This window comes from Barbatula barbatula (genome assembly GCF_947034865.1).
Source record: "Barbatula barbatula genome assembly, chromosome: 15".
In the NCBI taxonomy this organism is placed as follows: domain Eukaryota; kingdom Metazoa; phylum Chordata; class Actinopteri; order Cypriniformes; family Nemacheilidae; genus Barbatula; species Barbatula barbatula.
This window is the reverse complement of record NC_136778.1, coordinates 14674416-14697613: the sequence shown is the minus strand read 5'-3', so window position 1 is coordinate 14697613 and position 23198 is coordinate 14674416. Positions and strand designations below refer to the sequence as shown.

At 41.3% G+C, this 23198-nt stretch overlaps 1 protein-coding gene across 1 annotated transcript in view; it reads right to left on the bottom strand.

Moving 5' to 3' along the window:
* Nucleotides 1-271: 271 nt before the first annotated feature.
* Nucleotides 272-23198, bottom strand: part of cdh2 (cadherin 2, type 1, N-cadherin (neuronal)) — a 37489-nt gene continuing 14562 nt past the window's right edge. Inside the window, exons 3-16 of the mRNA XM_079474738.1 lie at nucleotides 14895-15103; nucleotides 10982-11122; nucleotides 10707-10862; nucleotides 9246-9390; nucleotides 8981-9153; nucleotides 8754-8891; nucleotides 8486-8671; nucleotides 7631-7884; nucleotides 7125-7267; nucleotides 5606-5839; nucleotides 5292-5525; nucleotides 4248-4387; nucleotides 3238-3402; nucleotides 272-1454 (exon numbers count right to left, since the gene is read on the bottom strand). Of these exons, the coding sequence (XP_079330864.1) occupies nucleotides 1248-1454; nucleotides 3238-3402; nucleotides 4248-4387; nucleotides 5292-5525; nucleotides 5606-5839; nucleotides 7125-7267; nucleotides 7631-7884; nucleotides 8486-8671; nucleotides 8754-8891; nucleotides 8981-9153; nucleotides 9246-9390; nucleotides 10707-10862; nucleotides 10982-11122; nucleotides 14895-15103 (2525 nt within the window). The 3' untranslated portion in view covers nucleotides 272-1247. The remainder of the gene's footprint in view (nucleotides 1455-3237; nucleotides 3403-4247; nucleotides 4388-5291; nucleotides 5526-5605; nucleotides 5840-7124; nucleotides 7268-7630; nucleotides 7885-8485; nucleotides 8672-8753; nucleotides 8892-8980; nucleotides 9154-9245; nucleotides 9391-10706; nucleotides 10863-10981; nucleotides 11123-14894; nucleotides 15104-23198) is intronic.

Here is a 23198-nt window from a genome sequence, read left to right as displayed (position 1 = left end):
AATGTTAGTTAGAATGAAAGGGGAAGGATGAAAGTAACAGGTATCTGGACCAAACTACCTTCTCACTTTCTCGCTCCAGTCTCTTCGTCTCCTTATAGGTGGGCATTTCTTTATTTGTGTGTAAATAAATTTCAGAAAGACTGTTTTATACGGAAAAGATAAAAACATGCAAAAATCCTTATGTCTGTAGTCCAAATTGTACATATACAAGTTCTTCACGCCCTGTTCTTCTTCATAGACTACATCAAAAGAGAAAAAACGAAACAAAAAACTATGTACACACCATTTAATTTACAGTGGAGTAAAAAATGAAATACCAGGCATGAAAGAATACCAGGATGACTAAGGCAGATGACATTTGAAAAAACAGAATGTTTTCATCTTTGCAAAATACTAAATCACTTCAAAAAATGCCAAGAGAGGAAATAAAAGAACAAAACGACGAGTTCTGCTACCAAATAATTCTGATGTTTATCTCTCATTTGCAATTGGCTGCATAAGTTAACGTTTTGGTGGAAAAAGTATGGATATAAAAAAGGAAACCCCAATAAAAACAATAAACTGAAATCTATTGTCTAGCATACTGTACAAAGCTGTTCTTTCTAAACGTTCTCGTTCTCCCAAAGTCTTTGTGACGTGAACGAACAGCGTGACGGTGAGAAACGCAAACAAAAGCGTGTAGAAGCATAAACATCATAAACAGGCTCACGACAAGAACACTCCAAAACTCTGAGCCATCAAAGCCGCTGAACAGAAAAACAACATCAGATCAAATAAACAAGGACCAAAAGGAAGAAAGAAAAATGTAAAAACAAAAATGTACAAAAAGGCACGTAATATCCCAGTGCTTCTGTACTGTGAGATTCAAGTGTAACTTAGCATTCATTTTAACGTCCTTCAAGTGTTCCTTCAAAGCGTTCGTACCGATAATCCTTCAAATTTAGGCAAAAAAATCCTGGACTGAACCGAAACGAGTCACATTTCCTTCATTAGGCCCCCTCTATCTATAACAGAGGGCCTCGGAGAGACCAGGTTTGGTTGCCATGGTGATCTTCCTTCCCCTTCCTTTCTCTTCGTTTCTGTGTCTTTATTCTCTCTAGGGTATATTGGTTTCTTCATTGTTTTGATTCTGCACACTGTCCACGCCCCGCGATAAAAAAAAAAGTGCCGCACTGTTTTTTTGATGTTGTTTTCTTTTAACTATCTCCGTCCTTCCTCCGTCTCTGGTCCTGCGGTGATGACGTAAGCTAGTCGTCGTTGCCTCCGTACATGTCGGCGAGTTTGCGGAAGCGGGGGCCCCATTCGTTGAGGTAGTCATAGTCCTGGTCGCCTCCACTGCTGGAGGAATGAAGAGAGCTGAGCGATCCGGCCGTGGAGCCGCTGCCCTCGTAGTCGAAGACCAGCAGCGAGTCGTACGGAGGGGCCGTTGGGTCCGTGTCGGCTGCCTTTAGACCCTGTGGGACATGAAAAGAAGACTAGTATTAATAAACAGTCATTTGAAATGTGAGTCACTTTTGTGATTTATTTTGTGACTATTTAATTGCTTAGAACCTAAAGTATAATAAAAAATAACATTTGACTGTGCTGTCGTAATAGCTATTGAGAACCGTGAGATTTTTGCTACTGTGTGAACAAATTCAATCCAATTAATTGCCTTCCTCAAACACGTTCTGATTATGCGCTATACGTTATAAGTGGGCGATGCACAGGAGAAAATGAAAAGGCAAAAGAGAAGGAGGAGGGAAATGGGAGGAGATGAAAGCAGAAAAGGATTGGGGTCGCCGTGCCAACAGATGCTGGGCTGGGGCGAAAGCGTTTCTAAGCAGTAGAGTTGTGGAATCAGCACAGCTAAGCACAGTCGCTGAAAGATCGCTCGATTAAACAACGGCACGCAGAACACTCTTGGTCGAGCAATGGATGGGGGCTACTTTAATGCACGGATGACTTCAGAACGAGAAGAGGATATATGCAGAGAGGGGGGTTTTGTAAGAATGCGATACTGGCACAAACGTTCCACTGACAGGACACAACGACCTGTTTAAATCCAAAAAGCTGTCTAGATAACATTTGTGCGCATTATAGCTGCATTTAAATGCATTAACCATCATTGCATTTCGCCGTTGTCCTTCTGAAACCTTGTATATCCAAATTCCCTGTTTTTCAGAAAACTGACATAAAGGGTGACTAATAATGATTAAAATCACAAACTGTGGAGATACAAGCTTTCGAAAGGATAGCAGCGATATGGATGGTCTAAAATTACTACAAACTACATTTAAAAGACAAGCTTATGTTGTGTTTCAGATATCGAAATAGAGTCTGACAAATATATATGATTGTTTTGGAAAACACAATGCAATATATGAAATAATACATTGCCATACATTATTGTAGTTAAAGTATTTGTCAATATATGAAAATTGGTAATAAGTATTATTTTTATATATTTTAAATGCATATTAAATAATGTTGACAGTTCTACATTTCAGTCAAGTTGGTGGCCATTATTGTGATCCAACAGAAGATGCTCGAGCAAACCTGCAGTAAAACATGGACAGTCTTTTAAAACACAGCCAAATTCAACAAATAAAGTTCAGTTCTTGGCAAAACATTGTCCAGACTGAACACTGACGCAGACTAAACATTCTATAGTCATTCGCTTGACACAACACTCTACACTGAATCCTACACATTCGCTTGTCCAAACAAATCTTTCTACAGACACGAAATGACTATAAACAAAACTCAGCTTTCCACTCAACTTTACGTAAAGCCAACACATACGTAATGGACTTTGCCAACGTTGCGAGTCATGTTATACGGCCAAAATAAATCCTAACATTTTGTCTCGAAAATATAGATCATCCCGACAGATTGCCATACGTCGACTTCTAAAGCCTGTCTGTCTTCAAAGCAAGGCTTCTTCTTACATTTAGCAGTAATGTTTAATTCATTACTGATTTAAGCAGTTTCTCACTAATCTCACATCGCTTTGAATGCAGTAACGCTGGCGAAAGCCCGTGAGGTCTGCATGTGTGCGCAGTGGGTGGGTGTGTGGGAGGGTGAATATCCACAGACTGTAGCTGGAGATATTGAATCCCTAAGCCTGGCTAATGACGAACGAAACTAAAAGGATCTCGGTCCAATTAACCAATCAATCACCATTAAGTCTTATCACTGGTGCCATCGAGCCATTTTATATGGCTGTGCTTCAGACGATAGGCCGAATGGGCGTACCTCGTGGATGAACTCTCCGATGTCTCCAGGGTGGGGTGCGGCCGAGCGGATGGGGTAGTTGGGCTCGGAGTGCATGGGCCGCTCATCCAGACGGCGGATCCCGACGGGCTTGATCAAGTCTGGCTCCAGAGTATCGGGCTGCTGCAACTGACTCAGATCATAGTCCTACAGAAGCACAGATAGATGAGACAAACACACGTGGGGTTAGGAGTTTGCTAAAAGCCCTGGACTGTCTGGAAACATTAGTGTCAGTGCTGGTGACCGAAGCACTTTCATTTTAATTTGCTTTGCGACGTGTGTGGGTTTACTTTGTTATACTTGGGGGACAAATTTGTTCCTGGAAGCAAGCTGAAGCTGACAAAACCTCCCTTTGGGGACATTTGGGTACATCCTGGTACATTATACAATGACTCATGTATAAAATGCTGAAATTGGTTTCTAATTCGGAGGTCTCGCCACCACAAATCCTATCGTTGTAAAATCCATCTTCTTATAGATGTACATTAAACGAAAGATTACTTAATAAACAAAACGTTGTCCTAATAAAAATGTAAAAATGCAAACAGGGTTGTCCAAAGGTTAAGTTTATCAAAAATAAATATCATTAGCTCAGTATAGATGTCCGTCATAAACATCCAACGTGTATGTATGCGTTTTCTGTTGGCACGGCAGAGCACTGAGACACCTTCTCAAAAAGCAACGTGTGCCTCATGTGCAAGTCTAAGAGTCTCTCACATACGCGCTAACACCACGGGGCAAAACAGGATCTGCTTCATCAATTTAAAATTAGTCTCTTGCTTGCCATGCCTTTGAAACAGCAGCGCTCGTGAAACGAACGCTGGAAAATATTCATCGAGATTGCACCACACAGCTCGAATTAAAATCACGACGACATGTTAAAAATACTTCTCAACCTGCCTTTAAACAAGCTAATTGTCTACATGATCAAGTGAAACGGCGCTAAAATTCACGTGTACATCTAACAGCATTGGTGGAGACAGGAGGTGTACCTGGTCTTCCTCTCCACCGCCTTCCTCGTCGTATTTGAGAATGTTGTCTCGCACGTCATCCTCTGGGTCGATCAGGAGCTGCTTGGCCTGTCTCTCTTTATCTCGTCTCTTCATCCACATCACAAACATCAACACCAGCACTGCAGAGAGAGAGAGAGAGAGAGAGACAGTGTGAGAGATCAATATAAAACGAGCAAAATGACATTAGGTCTCAAGTCACTGCGAACGGGTTCAGTGGTCAAGCTGGGCCGACATTACACTAGCAGAACCATTTGTTTGAGTTTGGGACAGGACTATCCCAGAAAACATGGAACGTTATCAACAATGATCTGGGAGCAACGTTAAAAGAATGGTTTGTAAACATTATGCTAAACACTCTAAACTAGCAACTGTTATAAAAACGTAATTTCAAAACAAATGAAATTTCCTAAATCACAACTAATAAGCTCTCACAATTTTTTATAAACATTTACTCAGTAACTTTTAATCAAAGTCATTGAGTGCAGCTGTGACACGTCAGAGGGGATCTGGCCCTCCCTGCAGAGACTGGTTTCTTCCGATGTTTTTTCCTACATTTAATTGTCATTGGAATTTGGGTTCCTTGCCACAGGGCTGTGTTGGCTTGCTCACTGGGAATTAGCTTGTTCTATAAACACCATGCACTGTGCTGTGTTTTGCCTTTTCTGTGGTTTTCTTATTTTCTCCTGTAAAGCTGCTTTGGAACAATGCACATTGTGAATTGTTGAATGATTGTTGAATTGAATAAAACCCTTGGTTTTATAAATGTTATTGTTTCATTGTAAGTGGAATGTTTAAAAACATTCAGAAATCCGGTTTTCATAACTTAATGAGAATGTTCGCAAAACATTCCTAGTACCTATTTGTTAGCTGGAATGGCTTGGCAAAATATGTGCATTAACAATGATGTTTTGTGCTTTTATTTTCCCAACCAAAAATCACACATTTCAAAAAGCTGTTTGGTGGAAATGTTGTAAACTGTTAAGAGCTTCAGACTAGATGCAAAATGAACCAGAACTATCTTACCGAGCAGAATGATGATGCAGATGAGTATGGCGATGATGGCTCCAGTGCCCAGCCCGGCGGCCATGATGCGTTCCATGTCCACGCAGTCGCCGTGGTGATCACACTGGCACACTTTAATGCGCAGGAAGGTCGTGTTGGACATGGGCAGGTTACCCGAGTCTGTGATGCTAATGGGCACCTCATATATTCCGCTTTCCAGGTAGCTGATCTTAAGACTTAGCTGAGCATGATCACCTTCAAACCACAAAGGCATTAAACCGAGGAATTCAAATGTGTTAATTCCAGTAAATATCTAGAAAATTTTCGTCACTTACCACTGATTCGGGTGAGCGTCCAGTTCCTGCGGATATCGGAGGGTCGGTTAGGCAGGTCGAAGGCGTAGGGCCCAGCGTTTGGGTTGAGATCTCCGTCTACTGCTGTGATATTGATGGCGTTGGGCTCCGGACGCTCGCAGACTTCCGCTTCCTGGGGGAAGACTCGAGGAGCGTTGTCGTTAATATCCAGCAGGTAAATCTGTAGAGTTCCTGTCCCGCTCGCGGGTGGGACACCTGTCGAAATGGAGAGAAAGTCAACACAAGCCCAGTGTTTTGTAATTGGGACAGCTGGTCCACATCGGGGATAGCCAAGAACCACCCACTGAAACGGGAAGAGATGATCACGAAACGATCAATAACGATTTATTATTGAAAGCGGGGGATGTGCTCAAGGATATCTTATTTATTGTCTCCAAAGAAACTCAGAAGTGATCCTTTTAAAAGCCTGATAAAATGTAAAAATGTTAACAGGACTTTGTTTCCCGGCAGACTGATAAAAACCTGTGTACCCAGACTCCCGGAAATTGTTTTGCAGCCAGCCAATCAGATTGGAACTGGTGATTTCTGTCAGCTCTTGCCATTTTATGTGCAATAAATATCATGATTTTGCATGTTTTGAAGGGTCTGAGGCCAAATCTAGTATTCTAGCTATACTATAAAGACCTGTTAAAGATTTTTAGTCTGCAACATGGCAATGCTGGTCCACCTGCACCAAGCTATCCGGAACCAGCTTTCAAATTCATGTTAGCCAAAGCTGGTCTTATCAGTAGGGTCAGTCAACCTGGCCATGTGCAGATTCGTAATCTATCTGCAAACAGGAGTTTACGTAACCACCACAGACTGGATATTCGCAACTGGAGCGAGTGAGAGCGAAAAAGACCTTTCGACTTCACTGATCTATGAACAAAGAGCTGCTAAAAGACGAGCGGATACGTGCCGCACGCTAACCGAGCAGCGGTTATCCCTTCTGCTCCTGCAAGCATTCGCAACACTTTTTTATCCGATCCTGCCCTGAAAACAAACAAATCAAGTAGGACTAAGTATCCTTCAATTTACTGAATCAGTTGCGTGAATCAGCATCGGACTGGATGCTAAAAGGTCTCTTAGCAGGAAAGGGAGCCAATCAACACCGCGCTGCAGCTAACGCGCAAAGATTCCGCTTAACTGAGTGTTTCTGGGGACAGGCTTTCAAATTTATAGCGTGTGCGTTAAAGAGGGAGTTTGTTTCGCAGCTCAGATGAGGAGGGAATGTTAAACACTGCAGTAGAATGGGGGCTAGCAGACTTCTGTAGACTCATTCACACAGAGCGCAGTCTATGTGCATATGTGTGCTTTAGAGAAAGAGAGAGAATCAAAGAAACGACAACCGAGAGAAGTTGAGCGTATGGGCGTTTATCAATTTGTTCATTAACATGAATATGTTGAGTTTTTTAGATCTAATCAGTCATTCGTATTTATAAATTCTCACGATTAAGCTTTTTTCACATTTTTATTCCAAATAAGGTTTCTCACTACTAACCGTTGTCAGAGGCCATGAATGTAGCGTTGTAGAGGTTGTTTCTGACGAAGGGAGATTCTCGGTCCAGAACAGCAATAGTAGAAATTCGGCCGTTGTTGGGGTCAATCTCCAGCCAATTGGCGGGGTCAAACAACTTGGAGTACCTTTAAAACATGAATACACGTGTTTGAGATTCACTTAATATAAAAACCATTGTGCAAACACATGGCTTAGAAAACGATGGTTCAAACTAGCTTTATTACTGCAGTGAATCGAGTATGTACAGTGTTCACATCATGCAACATTTGCCAGAATGGGCAGTATACAAAAGAGAATATTGTGCTGGGTGCTGTACCAACAATACCATGCATTCGACTTGACATTCCGATCGACATTTTTATTCCAATGTGAAATATGAAACGGAACTAATATGAGACGCGCTACTCAGCGAACTGCAAAATGTGTGGATGTTTTTACACAAAATGTGATTAAAAATGCATATGAACCCCGTGTGTGCGATTTCATACCTAATACTCTGCTGCATGTATCTGTCTGGATCGTTTGCCGTAAAAGTCGTCAACATCGACCACTGTGGAAGACCCTCTTCCAGTTTGATCTGTTTGGGGTTGGGGTCGAAGTTTGGGCTTTCGTTCACGTCAATGACACGTATGGACACGGTGGCCGTTGACTGCCGTGTGCGATGGATCCCGCTCACCAGTTGGACCTCATTATCAGCCACGACAGTCAGCATGAGTGATCGATTCATCTCAAAATCAATTGGCTGTACGTAAGAACACACAAAACACAAACAAACACACAATCAAGTTAATGTTGCTGCAAAATAATACAATAAATAAATCTTGTTGCAATTAAATACATAGAGGAAAATATTAAAATAATAATTAATGAACGGTTCATTCTCAATTAAGAGGCATATAAACAAATAACTCAGCTCAACAGCAGGTGGAAGCTTTATCTATGGGCTTTAAGGATATAGCATCAAGTCCCAATAACAGAATGTATACAGAGTGGCCTCAAATAGTATTTCGATCTTTAAACCACATAGGATTATTCATCCAATCATTGCATTGCACGGAACCAACAATCCATTTTGTAGTCATCTTCAGAATTAAATTCAAGCAAATATAAGCACTTCCCTTCAAATTCACTTATGTGTCTAAGTACCCAAAGACAGATTATAATCATTTTTGTCATAATTTTTTATCATCATTAATAAAAAAAAACATTTAATGTCTTAAAAACATAAAAAAAAATATTTATTGTTACAATTTTATTATTTATTGCGTTGACGGTAAACAGTATTACATGTAGCTTATATAGTCCAAATTATTTTGGGGGTCTCATTCTTGTTGTCACGTTACCTTGACGACAGTGACAAGACCTTCATTGGTGACGGGGTCAGTGGGGATAGAGAAGAGTCCGGTCGGATCCCCAGCTACGACTCGATACACAGCATTCCACGACCGAGTCCCCGGTTCGTCTTTGTCTGTCACGGTGAGATTTGCCACTATCACATTCACACGGTTCTCAGGGACTTCGCCATGGTACTACAGAGAGAGATGGAGGGATCGATTTTCAGCAAAGATGGCTTTCTTGAGAAAAGCATTTAAGTGTGAGAGTGTGTCTTACAGTCTCGCGGGTGAACTCTGGAGCATTGTCATTGACATCCATCAGGCGAATCACAGCAGTAGCCGTGTTGGAGAGCCCGTACACTGGGTTTCCCTCCATGTCAGTGGCTTGAATTATCAGGGTGTACTGAGGCACCTTCTGCTCGACATCGAGAACAACATGAGTTAAAAACAGTGTTCCATTCAAAGGTTTTATTGTCGTCATTATACTTTTGCACACTTCCGTACCTCTCTGTCCAGGCCGGCAGCAACAGTGATGATTTTGCCGGTCTGATTGTTGATAGTGAACATATTTGAGGAGGGACTTTCTGGCGTCTGGGACAAAATCTTGTATCTGAGCATCCCATTGCCTGTAGTTGGGTCATCCTTATCCTGGGCCGTCACGGTCATCGCAAAAGTACCTACAGAACGACAATAAAAATGTCACAACTCTCACCAAAACTGAACGTTTGGTTCAGATGCATCACAAACTTTTGAGAACATGTCACTTTACCTGGTTTGGCGCCCTCATCTACGGTTCCGTTCCAGATCTGATGTACAAACTCGGGCCTGTTGTCGTTCATGTCGAGGACGTTGATGATGATGTCGACGGGGTTCTCCATCTGGTTCCCGTTAATGTCCACTGCATGAGCGCGTAGCTGAGGACACGAGCATGCAGTCGCACAGTTAACATTTACATAAACCCTACTTGTGAAAACAAAAAATAGGAAAACAAACACTCAAGTCAACAACAGAGCAGCTATCCGAATAACATCTAGCAATTTGCCACCAAAACGGTGCTGGTTGTCGTGCCCGGCCCGTGAACCTGTTTGCTACATTACAACCATCATACCTGACCGATGAAGTAACTGACTGTGTTTCAGAAAACCAGCCCACAAATACAAGCGTCGCATCACAGTTGTGCTAGTTTTGCTAGTTGAGTTGTTTGACAACACCATCTTAACGTTATCTCTTAAAAGGGTAGTTCACCCAAAATTAGAAATGCTGTTGTCATTTATTCAAGTGGTTCGAAACCATTATGTTACTTTCTTCTGTAGGACACAAAAGAAGATATTTTGAGATATGTGGTTTTGTTCATACAATGAAAGCCAATGCTGATTCGTTACCCACATTCCTCACAATATCTTCTTTTGTGTTCTGCAGAAGAAAGAAAGTCATATAGGTTTGGAATGACGTAAAGGCGAGTAAATGAAGGGATTTTCATTTTGGGTGAACTGTCCCTTTAAGGTAGTGGTAGTGGTATCTAGGTAGTGGTTTAAAGTTTTGACGCTAAACCAATTTTTACAGTCTAGGACCATCATTTTGTGGTAAACAAGGTATTATGTGAGTGGAAAAGGGGCCAATAACAACCACACTTATTTTCAAAAATTGTTCGGGTCTGTAAGCCCTTGCTGCACTTTGTGTGCTGGGGAAGTCCAGTGTCTGCTGCATATATTCATGAGCTAACCGAAGGAAGCCTGATGCTCCACCTTTGGCACCATTAGGAGGTAAATCATTACACATTCATGTAATCTCTGCGGTTATTTGAATCTGAATGTGGATTAGGCACACTGAGGGAGGTTAACCGCCTCTGAGGGACGGTTGTAAAGTGAAAGGATATTAAAACAAGGCGGAAAAAGGATGGAACTACTTTTAGGAAAGATCGTGGATTGTTTTTACTTAAGAAAGGGCAGATTTGAGGAATGCCCCCCGCGAGCACAATGAATTAAACTGTCCGTATGAGGCTCAGTGCTGGGATAAGCTCCTCAGAGTTTAATTTTGCCTGCTCTTCTCTTCACGGTACAGTGGATTAAAGACATGTCAAAGGTCACATTCTCAGACTGGCTGCCATGGTAACCCTGACACACGCAATTTATTGGGCGCTTTAGAGTGTTTCTTCATATCCTTGATGGAATGTATCGAAAATCCAGAATGTGCTGTTGTACAGTACACACACACACACACACACACTTACATGGAAGTTGGGGATATGTTCCCTGTCGAGAGGTTTGGTAACGGACAGGATTCCTGAAATGGCGTCGATGATGAACAGACCAGTGGGGTTTTGGTCGGCACCTGGCCCGGTAACACTGTACCGCAGCGTGTTAGTCTTATCTCTATCTGACTGGATCTGCAACACACAGAGAAAGCAATTTAGGCGAGCATTCAATGCAATCGAACGAATGAACCACCATTTATATTTAACGTATGTTTTCGAGCGATAAGGTGTTGTTCTGCGTGTGTACTCACTTTGACTAGCTCTTCTGGGAATTGTTTTCTAGAGTTCTCGAGCACGTTGATAGGTGGAATGACCCAGTCTCTTTTCACACGATTCACACTGCCGTCGCCCATGACAACCACACTGTGCTTCGGAAACACTATCTCCGGTAGCTGGGAAAAAGGAAGAAAAGAACAACAGTTAGATTTACAAACACCCACTCGGTCAACACACATTAGGAGATCCGCCGCACAAACACACACTTGCAACACATCTGCCCTGGTCTAAAATAATTACAGAATTTATTTTACCCTCTGTAATGGGGTCATAAATATCTCCGCTGCTCCAACATTAAATCCCACAATAGCATCACCCACATAATGAATGTGCGTTGTGTATGTGTGTCAAAACGGTTGATTCACAAAGGTTTTCATTGGTGTTGTGACAATTTCAATGCCTGATGAAATTCATTTTCATAAAGAGTATGTCATTAGACACGTTTTCGTTTCTTAAAGGGACAGTTCACCCACAAATACAAATAATGTCATCATTTACTCACCCTCGAGTTATTCCTAATCTGTGTAAATGTCTTTGTTCCGATGAACACAGAGAAAGATATTTGGAAGAATGCTTAGAACCAAACAGGTGAGTGGCAGCCAAGATCTCTTTGGTTACAAGCATTCTTCCAAATATCTTTCTCTGTGTTCCTCAGATCAAAAAAATGTATACAGATTTGGAAAATTGTGGGTGAGAAAATGGTGACAGCATTTTTATTTTTGGGCGAACTGTCCCTTTAAGTACTAGAGTTAAGAATGATATGTTTCAAAGCATCATCACTGAAGTAAATACGGTTTTGGATTTTTCAGTCAATTCATTGAAAGTGTTTCAGTAGAGTGATTCAAAACTGATTCAATTATTTATTTGCTCAATTGCTCAAAATGTTCTCGTCACACGCTGTGTAATATCTTCATTTATTAAAACATTTTAGCAAATATTTTATCGTTAAAGTATTGGTAAATTTTTCCTAAAACAATATATAACATAAAATAATAATTCTTGTCATTTTAAATCTACAATATTTTACGGCTTTTTCAAACATGCTGAATCTACTTGACAGCGATGGCTGTTTGGTTAAATGATGCCTCCTACGATTGAAAGAGAAACACCACTAATGTAATGTTCTATCAAATACATAAATATCAAGCTATAGGCTACAACCAATCTCATCCAAAGGCTGAAAAATGTCAAGATATGTAAATGTCAGCAACATTGCCGGGCTCAGTGTTTATGTGTTGAACTTACAGTACAGTTCCTGCTCTTAGTGATACACAGAAATAAAAAACCTTGTTGCGTTCATCTAAGAGTTCATTTCTAGACCAAAAATGGCTTTACAAAGACAGATCTATTTATGCAAGCACCAAATATCAGAGAGTGTTTGCTTGTGAGGCATTCCGTTTCCTTTCATTTGATATCAGCTAAGCCTCCTCCTCGTTGACCCATCTTCTCTCTCTTTCTCTACAAGGTGAAATATTGCCGGTAATCACTAGCGTTGTAGTACTCGAGACAGGTCTCGAGACCATTTTTAGTCTCTGTCTTGTCTTGGTCTCAGACTTAGTGGTCTCTGGGTTTTATTTCAAGACCGGTCAAGACCACAATTGTTGGAATTACACTAAATTGCAGATGGATTGTCTGATTTATGTGTAAACATTATTCATGTGATTGGATGTAAAACTTCTGGCTTTAAAAGCATTCATCGCTTTTTTTATTCTTCCGTTGCTTTTGTTACTCTTACTGCTTACTGGTAAGAGAAGAATGGGGGATTGACTTCAAGAAATCTGTCAACAAAATGAATACACGCAAAGGCCCACAACATCCGAGATGTGATTGCAATAAAGGTACTTGTATGAGATCTTGTTTTGTTATTTTATAACATTTGATGTGATATTGATTTTGTATAATTATTCAATAAACGTTGTTAAGTAAAAGTTTGATAAAAGTTTTTGTTCTATTATGGCTAGTGGGGTATCCTTGACCTTGATTTACAAAGTTGAATCTGAATTATCACATTTTGCATATAGTCGACTGATAGTCAAATCTCACACACAGTGCTAAGAGCAGCGCAACATTGATGCACCAAAAAAACAATCCTCCCATTAAGTTGCGGCGATAAGATCTTACCATTTAAGTAGTCAAAAAGTCCCTTTCAACTCTTTTTCCTGCGCACTCTTTCTCTCTCCTCCTGACTCGCACGCTTGCTTTCAGTGCACAGAAGCTCTGAAAGTCTGCGGCGTGCTTCCTATATGCAGTGATTTTGGTTATATTACTTTATAATTGTTTTGTATCATGCAGCGCAAAGTACTGTCTCAGTAACAAACTACGTGCATGTACAGACAAAGTGTTTATTCACATTTAAATGCCCAGGCATTCAGTAAGTGAGAAATGTTTGGAAACGCTGTACACATTTATTTGCGAGTCATCTGCAGGTGCCTGCAGAACGTGCTGCTTCTCTACACCGGTCTCACAGCACAGAAGACGCGGAGAGACACGATCCTGCGCTGTGTCATAGCCGGACCTCGCGCTCATATGCGCCGGGGGTTTCAGTACCCAACCCTGAAAATGTCCCATTCCTTTACATCTTAAATAATATTTTTAGCAGTGCAGAACGTGGCCGTCTGCTACGCCACTGCCTATATAATAAAATGGCATGATCCCCATTGCACAACACCTCTGCGATGATTCGACTGTGAGATTGGTAGTCGAAACAGGCTCCTCCTATCGAAGCATAGAATCTTCGTCTATTCGGGGTCACCCCTTGTGTAAACAATAAACGAAAGACAACCGTGGATGATATTGTAATTCATTGTGTTTTGTTTCAAGTCAACACTGACATGTATTCCCTTCTGTTTCCATTGACTTCGTTCACTTACATGTTTCAATGAAATTATGACACATAACACTGTTACACTGTGTTACGTGGAAAAAATGAGCTATGCACGCATACTTGCCGTATATCCCGATTTGCAATCATAATATTCTCAAGCATTATACATTTCAGTATACCTTTCAATCGGTTAGATTCCCCACTCAAACAAGAATAATGTGGAACAAAAACCAAAGCTACAAAATGTACCCAAGTAACTAAAAGTGTCAACAAAACCACAAACAGCAGAATAGCCCAAAATGCAACCACATGATTTATTCATTCTGCAGTGCATGCTGGGAACCAGAGCACCGGCACATGTTTGTGGACATTACAGAAACTATCAATCCCTAATTATACAAGAGCAAAATGATTCATTTTCTGATGCGTAGCTAAACAGTCAGCTACGAGCAGCTTTAATATCTCCTATTTGTCTCCCACATTCTCCCACGCTGGCTCCCGTTATCGCTCCCTGTCTAAACCCACCCTTCATCCTCTCCTCATTTTTCTCCTTGACCATCTCAGCCTTATCTTGGTCTTCTCCTCTTTCTCCCTTGCCGACTCTGCTCTCGCTCTCCTCGTCTAGCCCATGTACGTCAGTAATAAAGAGTAAATTCTGCCCGTCTCAGAGCAGAAGGCAGGGCTATGAGACATATGGTTACTGTTCCCTAGCCGAGGGTCCAGATATCCACCGCCTAATGTATCCTCCTGCCTTAATGTCTCTTTAGCATCGTTAAACATTAATTACCGGCCCACTATCAACGTGTTAGCGCTCTGCTAATTTTCTAATATAGTTTTATTAGTGCCCCAGCTTTGTCACAGAGGGCTTTGGATGGAATGAGACAATTCTTTAAGCTCACATTCGCACAATGGCTGTTTGATGGCATAATTGCGGCGCGAGGCTAGTTAAGAAATGCCACAAGCGATCTGACACTGTTATAATTAACACGTTTTTTGCTGTCGCAAGGTTTGAGTTCTGCGCTCATAAGGGAGCGTGCAATGCCGCTCAGGCCTGACTTCCATACCTGCTTGGGCTGGGTGAAGTTTACGTGAACCAGCCACTGCTCCTGAGAGTTCACGTCCTTGGCCTTAATCTCCAAGCCTAGCCCCTTCCTGTCGGAGAGCAGCAGGGTTCGTGCGGCGAATACGGTGCCGTCGGCCTCTATCCGAAAATCTGCAGGGTCTCCGCTCTCGAAGCGCAAGCCGGAACCTCTGCCACAGTCCACGAAAGCCACTGCGAAGAGAGAGAGAGAGAGTGTGTGAGGCTGCTTTTGTTTTTAAACAGCAAACATCTAAAAAAAGAAAAAAACACAAGCACACAGGAAATCACATTCTCGCTCAACCGCGAGGGAATAATAGTTTTACTTGAAAAGTGAGGACGAGGGGAGAAATGGAAAGCGCACACTGACTGAAAGACACAGAGAGGGAGAGAGAGACTGATCGGGAGGGAAGGAGAGCAAAGGAAAGTAGGAAAGGAGAGCAGGTACAACTTCTAAAGCTCTCCTGCATTATTCATGCTGAGACATCCCGTGCAAGCCCCCAGGTGTGCTGAGGGACGGAAGAACAGGAGGGCGAAGAGACAAAAAAAGAGAGGGATGAGGGGAGAAGAGAGGGAAAAGTGAGAAAGTTGAGAGCTATCCGCAGAACGACGCAGGAGGGAATCGCATTAGGTTTGCAGACATAAATGAATGTGCTTTATTTATTATGTTGCATTAGAGAACAGAGACAGACAATTACACGCCCAGAAGTGAGAGATACTCCGTTATCAGGACGCATTTGTTTGGGAGAGAGCTCACGTCGACTGCGCTTATTTCTTTGACATTTTTCATCTTTCCAGCAGAACGCCGGCGCGCTCCTTATCTGGCCCAGGTGGAGGACGCACGTGATTTCTCGCCCCCGATTTAGCGTGACATGGCAGAGCGGCAGTGTACGTGTGGTTATTTACGATAAAAATACAACAAACAGAACATTCGTAACAGAATCAAACAAAAAAACTATTTGTATAATTTAAGTTGAACTATATGTGTAAAAACAAAAGTGCTTTACGCCTTGCAAAGTGGTCTATAAAGAGCAGCTTGTGGTAAGTTGTCATGTTGTCACTAAACGCAGTCTGTGGTCAATGAAATATCGTTTAACTGTGTTTTATTCACAATACAGCACAGATACTGTATGACCACTGCACCCAACGATTCTGCGCAGTGTCCTTAACAACCACCCCTGGCAACATTACAAACCATTCTGTGCCGTTCACAGTTTACCAGGGACAATTTGTTTCCATTGGAAGGAAGGCTTTAAGTGATTTTACTCCATGAAAGTTGCACCGATAGATATATTTTGGCTTTATTATTTGTATTATGTGTTATTTGTAACTGCTTTACCAAAGCAATGAGGTGGACTACTTAGAATACATGACTTTTCAAAAATCTTATTTGACTTTTCCAGACGTGATTCCGCAATTTTAAAATTCTCAGACATTTCCGAGCCTGTGGAAATCCTGCGGTCCTGCACTGCTGTGGTCCACTGGCTGGCGCGCATATGGGTCAAATGGCACATGTAAACTTTCAGCCATTCCTCACCCACGATTTCCCTTACTATCACTTTCAATCCAAACTTTAAAAAATCTTTAAAAAGTAAGCGCACCTCAAACACCTGGGAAGACGGTGTGAAGGACAGTCAATACAGTGAACAAAAAAAGAAAAGTCCCACACACTGTCGAAGCTTACAAATCTTTGTTAAGGCACAGTGCGCTTTTTTCAAAATGCCTGAAGGTCTTGCACTGAATTGTTGCTCTCACTAGTCAGCACAAACTACATTTCTTTCCCACAGACTGCTGCACATTTGTCTCCTCGGCCGTGTCTTTGATTTGTCACGTGCACATTGTGTTGCATGTTCGTGAAGTAACTTGTTCATGTGCCTTATAGTAAATAGGCCGGTCTGTTTGTAAATTACACCTCTCGGTCTTGTTAACCATGGTTTATTATGTAAGGACCTCCCAGGGAAATACAGTAGGCAAAAATAATCAGTCACTATTATTAGACACAGCAACCAATGAGACCTTATTACTGATTATTAGATAAGACTACCTGAAGGGGCCAAGCAATTATTATGTTTATCTGATCTTTAATATTGGAAGTCCCGCTGTCCTTGCACGTCAAGCGCCCCCGTATTGTTCAATTCCCGGCGATCTAAATGAAAAGACCCCCTTTTTCCTGACCCCTGGCGTCACGTAATGCGTTTAATGTAACATGATTTCCCTGATAGCTAAAGATCGGCAGGTGTGAGCGAGGTGGCGAGATGCTGTATGTGTGTGAGACGATCTGGCTCCACGAAGGCCGTTTTATTAGATGGCGGCGCCAGTTTCGCCTGCAGCTGCATTTCCTTGTGCACTTTTCATGAGCGCGGAGGGAGGGTGTTCTCGGGCGCGAGGGGCTCTACGTCTACGGCGCTGTCTGCTTCCATTACTGAGCCGTGCTCTTCTAACGGGAGAAACAGAGAAAACAGTGTCTTCGCCCGTGTTAAGTCTTTCTTCCCGACGCAGTCTCTCAGCGTCTCGAACGGGCAGTGTGGCTTAATGCGGCGCATTAAAGCTGCATTACTCATCGCGTCTCCAGAGTAAATACGGTTAAAGGGGAAAAAACATTGAAAGCTAATTTAATTATAAGGGTGATTTAATTTAAGACCGAGTTTGTTTAAAATTAATTTACTTGCATCTGGGGGAGCTTCTGCGTGTTGTTTCTGAAAGCACTCGACAAACAAGGACATGTAAGGACGGATGTTCAAGCGGCAATATGATGCGGATGAAGAGAACCTTCAAAGAGATTTGATAGCGTCTTCAGTCCATAAATCTTCTTCGCCAGATTTGGTGTGTAACGTTTTTATTATTGATTTTTTTACATATTAGACCTGATTATGTAGATCAGCCTCATTTCTATCATCAGAAGGGCCTGACATTAATGTCTGGTGGTATTGACCATGTGGCGCGAACCGACATGAAATATTTGATTCATTAACATTAATACAGCAAGGAACATAAAGCTTGATAATTTATTTCAATTCTAAATAATAATAAACAATAATAATACACAATAAATACATTTTCTGCCACCTTGACCAATGTGATGAAAAGTCAATCGTGCTAAATGTGCAATGCGTCATTTTAAGGGGCCTATAAACTTAGAAAAGACCCAGGACGGTGGTTGAAACAACATTTATTCAACAAAAAACAAATATAGAAACAAAACAGTCCAGTCTAATAAAACATTGCCTATTTGGATCCTCTGTCATGCGTATTCGAGTACTGCACTGTTATTCTAGCAACATGCTAATATCCGACTTCACTGAACCGGACAGCCTTGAGTGCTATTGTGTGCCGCACAGAGTTGTCGCCTATGTGCAGCATTCCGAATTAGTCACGTATGAGGTGCCATGATGGTTAGAATGACCCCCGCACATGCTTTTGTCAATTAATGGGAATGTATGCGAGATGATAATCAGGTACTAGAGGCGCCTTTGAGAGGAATCCGTTGCTCTTCACGCTGTCCTCCAAATCATCCAAACCATTCTTGACTTGAGAGTAAACCGTTTGCAATTTCAAGCAAGAGCGACGGAATAACGATACCCTCAGACATTTCCAAAAACGCAGCGAGTAATAAATCAGAACACAGAAGACACATTCAAGCCGAAGTGCTGATGTGGTGAGCTAGCAGAGGTGCGATGTGCTCTGTAAGCAGTCTTATTCAGTCATTAGCAATTAGCATTCAACACCAACTTCACATCTCCGTCGCTCCAAGTGTCTCTGCTCTTCTCTCCCAACGGGCCTCTTGCTCCTTTTTAATACGCCTCGGCTCTAGATTTTATTAGCAGCACGACATAAATGAGGATAGTAATGGAAAAATAGTTTTGTTTAGAGCCCCACCCCCAAGAGGCAGCGTAAAATAGCTGTCTTAATGTAGTCGTTTGGATTTTCACGGTCTCCGAGACATACTGAGCCTTTCTGAGAAGGAATTCAGATGGATGTGCCACTTAGGACCTCGCTCTGCACCAGGCATGGCTGCCTTTTGTACCGCCTGCCTATAATCGCCCCTTTTCCATGACTTTTCTAATGGGTCCATTGCTCAGGCACGTCCCTCGGTGTGCATGGCAACTTAGGTTTAACTCGAACGCACTTCCAAAGCTGCAAATGTAAAAAGACAGACACGTTCGCACGTATGACGGAGAAAATATGCCAGCGGGAGTGAAATCAATTTTAAAACTAAAGTGCACATTAAACTGTTACGGCTTTTCAGCTCGTGAAAGGATTTATTATCTCTTTTGGAAAGCGGCACAATGTGTAGCTCCCATAATGAGCCAATGGCTATTGATTAGTTGCCAAAATATTCTAATGGTGAGTAACAGTGTCTTTCACGTGCAAAGGGGCAGTTCACCCAAATATAGAAATCTTGTCATTATTTGTCCGCCTGTGTGTTGTCACAAACCAACATTTCAGTATAACAGAAAGTGTGTTGTATTGTGTTTGTTAGTTGGATGACTAAATGACTAAAAAGCACCATAAAAGTAGTTCATATGACCCGTGTGGCCTTAGAAACGTGAGAGCCGGATCGGCGAAAGAATCGTTCTTATCATTGAACCGGTTGATCTGGTTTTCAAATCGGACGGAGCGTTTCTGAACAGACTGAATCAGAGTTCAACACGCTGACCCAATGATCCCGGTCAGTCTGAGGATTAATGGTGACATGCTTGCGTTTTGGAGAGCTTTTTGCGAAATGAATTTTGAACATTTACAGTCAAGAATATAACCTAAATGTAAGTTATGAGCTGGGGGAAAAACCTTTCCTGTACATAAAACAGCATCTGTCACAAAGCACCCGACACGTCGATGTGACCACATTAAACTATATGCTCGCAAGCTTCTTTCAAGTGTTAGAAATAAAAGTACTTCGGTGTTCTGAATACTACATCTTTTCCACCACATCTTTGCCCTGTAGCAATATGAAACTCTTTTCCAGTTTGAAAACAAATGTTTTACTTCTATAAAGTCACATCTCGGACTGAGGTTCTACAATGTTGAATTTCTCATTATCAATTTGAATGTATGCTATAACTACACAATATACTGTACTGCTCGCGCCATAACACAAAGGCAGGACATGACTTCAGTTATAGCTCATTCCCTTGACATCAGCCCTCTTAAAATATCCTCCTCTCCCTTTCCTCATTTGCTCAGATTTTTAATTTAGATCAAAAGAACACGGCGAATATCACGCCTGATTAGGCTCAATCTCAACCTGTTAAATGACTTGATCGCATGCAAATGCATGCACACTCAAACACATGCAGAGAGAACACTGATATTACACTCATTTTCTGCCTGTTGCCTTTCTCACACCGATGTAATGCGTTGTCGGTTCAACAGGATCCTGTATTTAATTTCTGCATAATACTGCAGAGTCCACTGACAAAAAAAGTGTTGAAACGTGCTACTATGATTACCACGGTACTTTTAAAAATACCCTTCAGTACCATAAAAATACCATGTGCCAATCTAATGAATACTGTGTAAATAGCATATGGCACCCTAATTGCTATATACCTGCAATAAACGTGGTATTTACCACAATACCATGGTATTATCATCTAATACAACCGCTTCACCATGACACCTCCAAAGTACTTTATTTTTGAGTGTCGCTTGGTTGCTTTGTGCAAACATAGATTAGAGTTTGAATAAAATTTGAATTTTTTGCAAATGTTGTGCAGTAGTGTTTTATACATTACACTGATTCTAGACATGCAAATAAGGGACACACCACAATACTACACACTTCATTTCTAGCATCCGCTGGGTAGTCCCTGTCACATACAAACTTAACCGAATCAAAGGGTTATAGCACTAAGGGCTTTTTGTTTATTTTTCCAATCATAAATTTTTCAGCGCAGACATAAAGCTCAGTGTGTATGTTTGTGCAGACGCACATGCATGCAATGTCATTATAACCTGTGACCTTCCTAGATTGCTGGTGTATGTGGACACTTAGGATTTATGACCGCGCACAGACCCGCACACATTCGGCAGATGGCAGGGGCGCCACGCCACTCCATTCCATCACTTCATACACATCCACACACAGAAACAATTCGAAAATCTTGCGTTTAAGATCTTTGTCTAATTGGCAAGCATATCTTAAGCCTTCATGAGCATTCCAGCCGTTAAACTTAATATTCCTTCTAATATTATGCACACAATATGTGTATATCCAGAGGCGTTTCGACACCTTCACCTCTCACCATTAACCAGAAATAGTTTAAAACGCATCAGACCGTGTCGCTGCAAAATGGCTCCGCAATAAAAAGTAATTTTGCGTGTGTCCTTTCCCGGCTTATTTCTATGGAACCATTCTGTAAGGTTTTATTGAATGCATGCTAATGATGTGTAATTGCAGACTTCACACATCAAAAATAATAAATACAAATATGATATTAAAATCAAAATAATACTGCGTTTTGTCCACGTTGTGCTGTATTTTTTTCATTGCACTGTAAAATGGAGTCTATTATAATGTCTGACCAAACATCCATGTGGATTACCGTTATTTAGGTTTGAGACCCCAGACAATTGCCTATTTGACAATGTTGCCTTTGGGAACGCTGACTGGGTCACAACATTTTCGCATCAATGGACACACATTACAGTAGGAACCTTCCTTCCCCGTACATGCTGTAATGCTTCCAACTACACCTATTAAACTTACATTAAATAGAGCATGAATATACGAAGAAAAGAGCTAGATTTTAGTTTTGCTTTGAGAGAACTAGACTTGATGAAAAACAACTTAGACAAGCTTCACATGTAACACTTTACACTCAGGGCCGGGTCTGGGGTGCACCGCCCCTCCAGATTTTTCCTGAGCCCCTCCAAAATATTCAGCTGACACTTAAAATAATAAAAAGACAAAACACCGTATTGGATTCTGAGTTTGTGTTATTTTTAAAGCATCTCTCTGCTTCTACATGCTTTATTTAAATGGCGGGCGGTTCCATTGAAAGCGATCTGACGAGGCTGTAATAAAATAAACAGCACTCAGATAGGACAAATTTAAGACTTCTGATTCGTTCACTGAATAATATCCAGACAACAGCAAAACACTAATGTACTGCACTAATCTACTAGGACAAAGCATCGTATTTACAAAGAAAGCAAAAAATTTTTTTTCAGGGAGGGAGGGGTTCTCAATGTATTGTTCTGTAACAAAAGCTGAAATATTAATGGAAAGACATGTTGACTTGCAGGAAAAGAAAAGTACATCAAATAGAAGACGAGACCTTTAGACCAACAAATTTCCATGACATTTCCAGCTGTTTACACTACTTGATAAGTACTTTTCAAAGTCATTCAAATTCAGTATGATTCACACGTGATTCATACAGATCTGACTGAAAGAACACTTGCATGACTATTTCCTGTCAGCAAGTTTCATTCTTTGAAATACAAAACTCCTCTATTAAATCATAAATACAATTTATATTTCCTTTATAATGCTTGTGTGACTTTTCAAGGCCTGGGGAAAGAATACTGTAAAAAATCCCCTGATATTTTATGAGGAAATGAGAAACCTCTAAAACAGGAAGTTGTGCGGACAATCTGAGGACTAATATTTTGAGTTTATGAACACACACATGCACTTGCGGGTTTGGTGTTTAAAGTGGAATGGATGGTAAACCACAGGAAACATGAATTGGAGGTTGAAAGAGGGAGGAAAAGATTATAAAGGCTTCAGATTATGTGTGTGTGTGTGTGTGTGTGTGGAGCGATTGAAGACACATTCGGGTAAAACTGACCACTGTTATCGCTCTCCATTGTGCATCAGAAAGACTGACAGGAAATAACAAACTGCAAATAATTACAAACATCTGCACACTCTTTCACAGGCCTGAATGCAGATGATACTATCATTTAGGGAGATTGTTCAACCAACCGTAATCAGTTCTCAAATTGTGAAATTTCAATAGTTGACAATCTGGGTGTTAAAACATCTTTCATTCTGAACCACTGTCTGAGCCACAATTTAATGTAAACCAGAGACGCTAACGCATTTTATAATCTCAATCCTTCTAAATACATCTGTGCATCTGTGTACCTGCTGGCGTGTGTTTGCCCGGGCACATTTATTTACCAATGATAGTAATCTGCATTTAAAAAACGCAGATCGAAACAAAAGAAAACAAAAGCGGGATTAGACTTCATCAAATCTTGAGTTCCCGGAAAATAACAGTGATTTGAGCTCAAGCCCAGATTAAATTCATTGTGCATGTGTTGCCATCCAGGCGTTATT